Here is an 11,327-nt window from a genome sequence, read left to right on the forward strand (position 1 = left end):
AATACGTTTTCACCTATTTTCACTTGAACATGCCATTTACACGGAATTATTGTGTATACATTTCTGACGACAGAAAATTCCGGGGCTTTGCAACGTCAAGCTGTGGGGTTTTTTTTTATAATTATACACGTATCTTCACTGCAAAATGGTAAAGAATTAAGCATAAAGAAATTTGCTATACCAGCAAACAAATGGAACAAACCAAACAAATATATAGATATATTTTACCAATTGGTTGTATGATATGACAGATTCAAAAAACACGAAAATATCTTACGTAATACAAAATAACTAATTTAACATTTCATAGTTAACCATGTACACTTAGTAATCTTTATTAATAGTAGAATTTAAAACTACATATTTCTATGTTATTCAAATATAACATTACTGAACATCATTCAAAATGAGAACAAAATTCGTTTAAAAGGTATCTCCCGTCAATTGATTACACTTGAAACAAGTATTAATTTTTCAAAACATTTCATACTGTCAAGACCTTACTTTTTGCATACGTATTAAGACTTGAATTGAAAAAACATATTTTTTCTTGCAAAATACAAAATATTAAGCATTTAACGAAGTAGCTTAAACAGCATGCATTTTTTCAAAGCATTCACTGTATTTGTTGGTTCTTCATTTATTGCAACGTCACTGTTATATATACTAAATGAAACTTTCAAAAGCTTTCCTTTAGAACATTTTTGCAAATGTTTATCCACAAATTACTACAAAAAAACATTTTACATCTTATTTTTCATTAAACATATGTGATAAAACTAATTTAGCTACATCTTATTAAAAAATTCGACGTTTTTTCTGAAGAAATTGTGTTCTATCTATATGATGATAAATGATTAAAGCCATTCATGGCCTTTTTATGAATAAGTCAACTATTTCTATTCAGATAATTAAATTTAAAAAAGAAAAAGCGAACAACCTGTAAAAAGTCATATTGGTATGACATCAATTGATAACAAATCTTAAAAGGCAATGATTAAAGAAAACATGCATTCGTAGTGTATTATATAAAGTTAAATTTGTCCTTTTATTACAAAAATCGAGAAATGTGTTTTTACATACATCAATAAAAAAAGCCATTGATAAAGTGTACTTGGTTTCTACCATTCTATTCACAGAATCGAATTTCTTTCAGGCCATATTTCCTTTCGAATAAAATAAATATAAGCTGATAACATCATCCCTTCAATAATAATTTCAGCTATCTGTAAAGAGACGAAATTCGAACTAAAATCAAATGAGGTTTTTAAGGTAATATTAATTTACTGAGAGTCACGGTATCTGGTAACTCTTCCTTTGAGTTCAACAAACTCACCTCCAGAGTCCCAATAGTCAATAAGGTGATCCGTAGCAGGCTAACTTGCCATTCTTCAATGTGTACAACGCTCAGTGTCTTAATAGGTATCATGCAGTTCTATATTTTTAAGAGTAATATCGTTATCAAATGGATCATTGTTTGCAAATTGTATTGTTACAGAACGTTTTTTGTTTTGCCTCGGACTAAAATGTCTCGACGTCATTGGATGAATCGCATCACGTGATTGCCTCATAAATTTCTTTACACGGCGGGCGTCAAAATTTATAAGGCAACATGGCGGACGTAACGTTATTTGAGCTGATTTTTTACACAAACGTTCAACCATACCTTTAATTTTTAAGCCCCAAAATATTTAGAGTGACCCCCCCCCTTTGCCCGTGACGTAATAAAACGATCTTATATACAATGGCATCTAGGTTTACACAGATGACTGACGAGGAAGGAACAAAATTAGAGAATAAGCCTATGAATTTAATATGCTATATATTATCTTTTGTTGTTCACATATCAAACTTTAGGTCCTCGACAAAACAAAAAACTTATTAGGTTTGTTACTGACTGTATACAGAAATTTGTGGGGTCGGTAAAGTCTATAGAAGGCTCGGCTATGCCTCGCCTTCCATGGACTTTACGACCCCACAAATTTCTGTACACAGTCAGTAACAAACCTCATAAGTAATAATATTCCATTGCTTTAATTGCTATTATAGCATAGCCTTCTCAAATTAATTCGTTCATAATCACTATTGAAGTCAATTTTTTTTATTGATTCAATGTTCATTTCATCAACGTTTTTGTAAACTTGCCATTAAAACAGTATCATGTGATATAGAGATCACGGGTGCTTGATAACAGTACCGAGCTCCCCACCCCCACCCCTTCCATCCCACCCTCAAGAATCTAGACCATCTAGTTACATAACTCTGTTCATAAACGGAGAAGTTCCGAGTGTACACGAGATTTAAAAAAAGAGGCCCAATGGGCCACATCGCTCACCTGAGCAACACTGTTCAAAGGATATTGTGCCCTGTGGCCCCTCGGTAGATTAATCAAAAATGAATATCCAAATTTTACACTTATTTAAGCATATACTTAATCTTTGACATATTTACCTTTATGGAATACCATTTGTACCGAAAATAAGATTATATGCAATATAAATAACTAAATTTTCAGTTGGTGTTCACGGTTATAACTTCCAGTTCCCTTTATTTTTAACCCCCCCCCCTTCCCCCTTCGCTTTATAAAAAGATTTCAAAACAGGACAGCATAAAGGTACATTTTCTCCCTGCACGACTTAATAGTTATTAGGGCTGGGACGATACTGTACTTAGCCGATTTGGTACATATCATGATACATGAGATGCGATACGATACATATCACGATACATTGCAACTAAATGAAAACATGAATAAGGGATAAAAATAATCAATCTGTCGATGTATTACCGCATGTCCAAAGTTATCTTGATATATTTAAAATGAGCGTTGCACAATTTACAAATTATTTTAGTCTCGTATACACTACTTTTCCATAAAGATCTAATCCAAAAGTTTTCCACACTCCAGATATAGCTTCCTAACAGTTTTAAAACTTTACTAGGTTTTCCACCATCTTTGTACTTTCATATTAGGCGCGCGGACTAAAAATAGCCGATATATGAAGCTCTGATATTTTTGGAAAATAAAAAAAAAGTTTGCTTAGGTATCGTTGTATCAATGGTAAACGTATCGATCCAAATATCATCAAAATAAATACCGTGATGCACCGGTGATTCGGTGGATCGTCCCATCCCTACTAGTAATTGTATTTTATTTTTGAAAATCCTACATGTGAAAGAAGAAAAGTGTACCTCAATGCACCAGAATAAATGCGCTCAATTCCTCAAATTAAAAACATTGAAAAATTTAAATGGCCTTCTCTATTATGAACGATTGTCATTTACCAGGCATGAATTCATTTCGTATGACGTTTCATATCCTTACTCACTTGATTGAAAAATAAACTTACCGGTAACTGAAAAATGCTGTCACATTCGTTAAAAAGCTATAATTCAAATCAATGTATTGGCAGGCATATGCGTGTTGCTCTATTTTACCAAGGCCCATCCATTATTTTAATCTTTATCAAAAAACAACAAATGTCTACAAACAAAGATGATTTTCCGTTGCAATATTTTTTTAAGAACAGCGATAATGCTTTTATTCTCCTTATAATAATGTGTAAGGACTATGGAAACTGTTTAAAAGGCGTCGATTTCATATACTTGTGTTCGAAAAACTATCAAAAAGAAGATGGGATAAGATGGTACAACTGCCCATTTGTTTAAGTCGTAAAATACAACTTCAAATTTAACATTTTTTTTTCAATTAAATATATTTGATATGTTATAATACAAGTTTACAGAAGGGTAATTTCTAACTATATCAGTTTGAAATTTTTCAAAAACTGATAAGAAAAAAATACCTGTAATAAATCCTAAAGTTTTGGTGGTATCGAACCTTCAAACTATGTTCTATAAAGTTATCTAATGTCTGGTGCTCTAACCACTAAGCCATTTTATTCACAACAAAGTGTGTTGTCTAAATGCTTTATGAGACGTTGGCCACGAACTTACGGACTTGTATTGTTTTTCTAAAATGTTCAATTGTTGGACTACACAATAACATTTTTAAAGTATAGTGGGTCATCTCTCCAAATTTTTGTTGATTAAAATCGGTTTAAATTCCATTAAACCGCATTTAGACTATACCAAAAATATGGAGCTCAGACCCACTCTATAAAAGAAAAGGCATTGAAGTTATAAAAATGACATTATTTGGAAGTTTTGAGACACATACGCCAGTTCGAATCAACCTATTACAAGTATTTAAGATAAGTAAGGGTTACAAACTGATGTTACGTTAAATATACCGGTACATTGTTTTTAAAACAATTATTAGATTTAATGATACATTGTGTATTTTAATTTTGCAGTATCTAATCATTCCTCATATGGGCATTTTGCACGCTTTATTCACCCATCTTCTTGTTGAAGATTTTATGCAATTCATCATTGAAGAAGGTGCACCAGCATATTATCCTTTTGGCAAGACATTTCTTTTGATCAATCAAAATTTCAGCGTCAATCGTAGAATTATAAGCAAGATACATAACTTAATTAGTATATCCTATTCAGAATGAACAAAAGCATGGCCTCAGTTCTGTGAGCAAAGCTTTGTATCTTGCTTATATATAATTCGAAACTTGACACAGCTGAATATGGTTAGTAAAGAGAAAATTGTAAACAATTAAAACAAAAGAAACATGCACTAAGTTAAAAACAAAGAAAGATTTATTTTCATAATATATTTATACCTATATATTTCTAGCAGCAAAAACAATCTCCGTTTAGACTGAAAATGCAGAGCATCTTAACAATACACGTTTCATTATAATTAACCATTACATATAGAATGTATATTACTTTTAATAAAATATGTTGTTTATGCATCAGATTTTGCTCATTTTGCACAGGTAAATAATTAACTGTCTGATTTTCCGAAGTATATATTTGATTCGAAACGTAAAAATTCCAAAATACAGGCGATATTTCCATAAAACATAAACGAAATCAAAACAACATAAAAACACGGTCACAACTATAAACGTGTCAACGCATTGAAAGATTTCACCTCAATTCACTTCACGAAATCGGCACAAACATATTTAGCATGTTTCAAGTGTCCCTTCGTACGTAAACTGTTGCACAACAGGCAAACTTATCTTTGTCAGTTTGACCCATTTGTCATGCGTCAACATTCAAACATGGCTGCTTTATACGAAGAACTTTCGTTTTCGATATGGAATACCAAACCCGAAGTTATAAACTGATAGACTGCGATGATCTCTTTATTTGTATTTTCGTAAATTACTCAAATTTGAAACAGAATTCGCCAATCATTTTTGCAATTTATATTTTCCTTTCCATAAGGATTATTTATGCAAAATTACGTTGAATTTTACTCAGCAGTTCTGGAGAAGAAGATTTATTAAAATGCACCCCTTTTTCTACAGTTTCGCTATTTTCTCCGCTTTAAATAAAGACCAGTCTTTCATTTCTGCAATTTATATTTGCCTTTTCATAGGGATGCTTTGTGCCAAATTTGGTTGAAATTGGCCAAGCGGTTTTAGAGGAGAGGTTTAAAATGTAAAAAGTTTACAGACGGACAGACAGACGGAAGGACAGACGGACAACGGACAAAATGTGATCAGAATAGCTAACTTGAGCTTTCAGCTCAGGTGAGCTAAAAAGGTAAAAGACGAAATTGCATGAAAAACTTGGAAAAATACTAAATTAGTTTATAAATATGTCATAAAGGACAATTTCTTTAAAACAAGTTAATCACCGGGAGTCTAGATACTTGGGGGGGGGGGGGGGAGAAGGGTTGAAAAAGGGAGGGGTGGTCGGACTTGTCTTCACGCACCTGTGATAGAAATTATTAAAAAGCAAAGCAATGCCATAAAGATTTACAGATTTATAGGTTCCAGGATTGACTGAGGAATGACAGTTGCTCAGTGCGCTTCCATAATCGTCCTCTGAGACACCATTGCAGCATGTTTTTGGTATCTGAGAGGCCGTTGCCTGACAAGAACCTGATGTAGTACACCATGGAGTGCTGTCAAAGTCGTTGATCGTTCCTTGAACTTGGTTTATAGCACAACAGTCGTACTTTATTCAAATTCAAAACATAGGATAAAACTTAGAGTCAGTAAAAAGCGTTTAAGTAAGCATCATGGTTCATTTAAAAAGATTGATAAATTAACTTAATGATTAACATACAGTTGGCAAGACATTGATCAAAATACCTATGTCTCAACGAACTTTGGTTTTCGTTTATCGTTTTGTGCTTTCTTGTGTTTTAAACAATGTGGAAATTAAGACAGTTTTCAAGTTTTAAAGCTTTTCATTGATTTATTTTGGTTTTATTTTACCTCGATGAAGAACCTGTTCCAACTATTAGATATTGCACCTCCGCTGGTTACATTATCTGAACTATAACTCTCCTTGAGTCGAGCTATCATTGATGATTTTATTTGGGCATAGTTCTAGAAAACAAACAAGGTAAATTTTAGCTGGTAAATTAATAAACTTTTTTTTTCAAAAGACAAATGTGCGTCGATAAATGTACAAAAAATTGTCATTTACTTTCCGATAAAAGAAATAAAATGCATAGATAAAATCACTTTGAACTCATCCGATATTACATGTAATATGTTCGTTTTCTATTTTTGTTAAGAAGAGCATAATACAAAGTTTGTTGAAATCAAATTACACATGTACATACGCACACGATAATCTAAATATGTAAGCATGTGCACTATACACATTCATATGCAACGAGAATAAAGCACTTTTGTTTAATGCAATCAAGAAATTATACTAACCGTATCCGTTTGTATTTCTTCGTAGTCAAGCACTTTTTTGTAGAAATATATCATTATGACTGCATACATGACAGCAAGACCTCCAGCGACAATAATTCCTGCAATCTGTGAAAAGAGTATTTAAGCGGCCGATACATAATATTTGGGTTTCTTTATATTGAACACAAAAATATGTATTTTCATAAATATTCACTGTGAACTTACTCTGACACGTATGCAGATTTTATTGTAGTTAGGTATCCATATGTAATTCAATATCAATAGGAAAGTAATTGGAATCAAAACTGAAAGAGATATTCCCCAATTGCGGATACATGCTGTCTTGTTCTTAATGACATTGTATTTACAGGTTGAGGTATTGTTCACCCTTAAAGAAACAAGCACCTCTTCTAATTCACATGGTTTAACTGTTGAAATATCTTCAGAAGATGATACCAGCACAATCGCTGCAACCTAAAAAGGACATTTTATCACCACACTACTAATACACGGTAAGATAAAGCCAGCTCACATATTTCTTAACATAACAAAACATTAGAGAAGTTTATAAACGTTTAGATATACCATAAGAATTCCTTTTAAAGCAAGCAATGTATGGAATAACCTGATTTCTAAGTTTCTGCATAATTCCTTTGTAGTTTTTTCCTGTTGAAAAATAGAACAGGTATTTATAATGTTATTAAATTCTTAAAAGATTCAATGACATTTGCAAATTTATATCAAGGTACATATTGAATGAAGTAAAATTCATTCATTATATGCATCTTCCCAAATACTTCCACTCTAACTTGACTTTAAATAAGGAAAATGTCTTTGCCTCATATATTCTGTACATTTTTAAACCACATTCTTCACAAACTAAGTAGAACATTACATAAACAAGAATATTGTTCGAGTATTGTTTTGTTAAATAGTTGGATAAAATATGGTTCATTGCTTGGTTTTGTTTTGTCATGTTTTGTTTTGTTATTGTTGTTGTGTTTTTTTTGTTATGTATATTCTAATTTTAAAAAATTGTGTATGATTTTAAGATATACTTTTTGATTTTTAACAAATATGTTTACCCTAAAATGTGTTCATTATTATCTTGTCAATGTTTATTACGCAAAATATTGCTTTGGAACGATATTTTACTGAAGATTGTCTTTGAAGAATTAAATGATCTATTGATAATGAAATCGAAATACTAAGAATGTTGAGACTGAACAAATAGTTGCATATCACCATATAAAGAAATATATGGTTATGATTATGAACTTTTTGAGGTATTACTTCCTATTTAATTAAGCACAGTTATATGAAATATAACACCGATCAGACAATTAACAGAGGTAAAAGACTGGCTATGTATAGTACTTACAATACAGAACTAATTGCGAAAAGTTTGAGATCAAGATAATTATATATTAACAATAGTTCACATTTCAATTGTAAATACATGTATCAATACCCTTCTTGATAAAATGTGTTCAAGTAAAATTCTGCCAATACTTTGTTTATAGTCGTTAAGTTGACACATACTTGCATTTCCTTTAATTATTTACATGGTCGTCAAGAGCAGCAATCTTACTTTAAACACAGGGTGCACAACACCACTAAAAAGCTTTGAAACAACTAAAGTACTTAAAAGAAGAAATATTTCAAATATTGATGAACTATTTTACTGGGGTTTTTTTCATGTGTCTGTGATGATCTTTTACTTTTGGACAGTACTACGTCTATGATTTAAATGTTGAACGTAGAATAAAGATGCATTTTTGTTTTTGTATGTAAATCAATTATACTATTTACTGATATAAGGTTTTAAGGAAAATGTTACTTTCATTATTTAAACAATAAAAGTTGATTATCTTAAGTTAATCATTAGAATATGATATTTACATATTTCACTAAAATACGATGTTAAGATATCCTTCGTTATTACCAATACTCACCATAGTAGATCTACTTTCGTTTTGGTTGTGTGCAGAATCTTCTATTTCGACAAGAAAAAGGGTCTGACCAAAATCAATATTGTTATGTAAGAAGAAGCACACGTTAGCCTTGTTTTTGTGCTAGTTTTAAATACAAGACGAACACTGTGCAGTAGATTTAAAATTCAAGCATTTAAACAAAGACTACACAGAAAAAACCAACACGTTTCGTTGCACAAATATTTTTCAAGGTTAAGTGTTTTTCTTTACCAAACCCACATAATTTACACAATAAATACATTATTTTGAATGCATGAAGGATATCAAAGAGGGTCACATTATACGAAGATGTTTATGTAGGAACTGAAAAAAAGAGTTAAATTAAAAAGAATTAAATGGTATACTTTAGTCAAATAATAATTATGAAATATGAAAAAAAATATGTGAGGTCTCATCATAATTGAAACATACTTTAGCATTTCATGCCCATAATTTGAGTATCTCCAAACATAATACAAATAGGAAGAATAAATGAATTTTGATTTAATTTTTTAAACCAAAGACACAAAGATATAATCTTCAAAAATAAACAAATCTCTCTCTCTCTCTCTCTCTCTCTCTCTCTCTCTCTCTCTCTCTCTCTCTCATGCTTTTAATGTCGGCAAAGCGTCAGAGAGCAACAAAAGTTTGTAAGCGGCTAAAAACAAAAACATGTCTGTCTAGTAGAAAAAATTCAACAGTTGCTGCCTTCAATTTTGCAACAAGCGTTATATATTCAATCCCCATTTCGTCAACGCGCAGTTAAGTAGTAATGGAAATTCATGCGCATTGTATGTGTCAAAAATGCATAGTCTTGTTTTTAAAACACGTTATTAATAAGAAAACTAAAAAAGAAAGACAATTTTCTCGAAATTAAAAAAAACAACAAAATGCCAACACTTTTGACAAAACGTGGCACTTTGTGTAACTATTCGGTATAGTGGAAGCTTTTACTTTGATACTGTTTGGTTTTTTGTTTACTTTTGAAGTTGGGCTACATGTATTTGTAGTAACATTGGCGATTTGCCTGCCTACAACCGGTACTCTGCTTTCAACAGAGCCCGGCTTAAAAAACAAACAAACAAAAAACCAGCCGAATTTTAAAAAATCCATTTCATATATAAAGTTTTTTAATTTAACCATATATTGCCGATTGAAAGTATCTGCCAGCGAAGGATGATGAATTCGTCCTGTCATCCCACGTCCTTATTTACCCCGTTCTGGAAAATTCTATCAACAACAAAACTTTATAATAAACGCGATTTCTTCAATTTGTCTAAAGTCAACTTTCCTTACTTATGTAGCAATATATCTACAGCACCTGCACATGCTGTTTTTGTCTCTCAGATAATTCGATACGCAAGGGCATGCCCTTCGTATGAACAGTTTCTAAGGCGAGGCAAACTACTGACAAACAAGTTGATAAAACAGAACTATCAACAGTCTCATTTGAAGTCATCTTTTATTTTCTATACTCACTGTAAAACAAACTTAATAGCATCATTATTACCAGTACCTTTGATGTCGAAGATTATTTTTTGAAGGAGAGTTATAATTAATGTAACTGTTTTCTTTTGTTTACTTTGCATTCAAAAATGTAATATTTTATCATTATTGGTGAAATACATTTTTATTGAATAGGCAATGGAACTGCATTTGTAGCATAGCAAAATGTTAGTGCCTGTATGTTTTAAAGTTTTGATTTTCAACTTAACAATTTACTTTTTTTAGCAACAGGTATAAATATTATTTTCACATACGTTTTCAGATACATCTTACATATTTTCCGAAGCAGGATTGATAAATATAGGATACGTTTGGAGTCGGGAGTAAACAACCTTTACTAACATTTAGTTTTTAAACAGAAAACATGTCGCATTCATCATCTACAATCCAACTCTATATGTATCATCCGTATATATTCTGTTTTAATATTTTCGAACAGATACTTTGGAATAAAACCTGTCATACTTGTCTATTCGATTATCTACAATTATCTAGAGCACTTTAACTATTTTTTTAACTATGCATAATCTGTGGACTGTTAGATTTGATAGTTTTTTGGCTGTGAATGAACCTGCTCAAATACAAACTGTCACATCCAGTTGATATGTAGGTGACATTATCCATAGCAAGATTGTTATTATGTAACAACATGCATCCTTTTGTGAAAGTTTGATTCAGATAGGGTCCATAAGATCAGTGCCTGAGTCCGAAACCCCTACAAAAAATTAATCATTATCATACATCAACTTTTTTTAGGTCACCTGAGCCAAAGGCTCAAGTCAGCTTTTCTGATCACAATTTGTCCGTTGTCTGTCGTTGTCGTCGTAGTCGTCGTTGTCGTCGTCGATGTAAACTTTTAACATTTTCATTTTCTTCTCAAGATCCACTCGGCAGATTTCAACCAAATTTGGCACAAAGCACCACTAGGTGAAGGGGATTCAAATTCGTTCAAATGAAGGGCCACGCGCTCTTTAAAGGGGAGATAATTGAGAATTATTGAAAATTTGTTGGTATTTTTCAAAAATCTTCTTCTCAAAAACTATTCGGCCTGAATAGCTTCAACTTGTGTGGAGGCATCCTCAGGTAGTGTAGATTCAAATTT

The 11,327-nt window shown here is 31.7% G+C and overlaps 1 protein-coding gene across 4 annotated transcripts; it reads right to left on the reverse strand.

Moving 5' to 3' along the window:
* Positions 1 to 459: 459 nt before the first annotated feature.
* On the reverse strand, positions 460 to 8,847 carry LOC136272657 (uncharacterized). 4 transcript variants are annotated; one of them, XM_066074631.1, is made up of 8 exons: positions 8,702 to 8,843; positions 7,332 to 7,412; positions 6,972 to 7,220; positions 6,768 to 6,872; positions 6,315 to 6,428; positions 5,854 to 6,051; positions 1,337 to 1,435; positions 460 to 1,226 (listed from the first exon to the last, which is right to left on the reverse strand). In XM_066074631.1, the coding sequence occupies exons 1-8, from the start codon at positions 8,702 to 8,704 to the stop codon at positions 1,134 to 1,136; spliced, it is 942 nt and encodes a 313-aa protein (XP_065930703.1). In that variant the 5' UTR covers positions 8,705 to 8,843; the 3' UTR covers positions 460 to 1,133. The 4 variants fall into 4 exon arrangements, with proteins under 4 accessions (XP_065930703.1, XP_065930704.1, XP_065930705.1 ...); XM_066074632.1 differs by having other exon boundaries at positions 7,372 to 7,412; positions 8,702 to 8,842; XM_066074633.1 differs by lacking the exon at positions 6,972 to 7,220 and having other exon boundaries at positions 8,702 to 8,841.
* Between the last annotated feature and the right edge of the window lie 2,480 nt (positions 8,848 to 11,327).

The sequence above is a fragment of the Magallana gigas genome, chromosome 2 (genome assembly GCF_963853765.1).
Source record: "Magallana gigas chromosome 2, xbMagGiga1.1, whole genome shotgun sequence".
Taxonomy (NCBI): Eukaryota; Metazoa; Mollusca; class Bivalvia; order Ostreida; family Ostreidae; genus Magallana; species Magallana gigas.

Excerpts from the sequence above, each read along its gene's own strand:
- LOC136272657 (XM_066074631.1), bottom strand. Across the intron at positions 7,221-7,331 it reads CTTTAAAAGGAATTCTTATG|GTTGCAGCGATTGTGCTGGT; the intron begins GTATATCTAAAC and ends TGTCCTTTTTAG. Across the intron at positions 6,429-6,767 it reads AAGAAATACAAACGGATACG|AACTATGCCCAAATAAAATC; the intron begins GTTAGTATAATT and ends TTTGTTTTCTAG.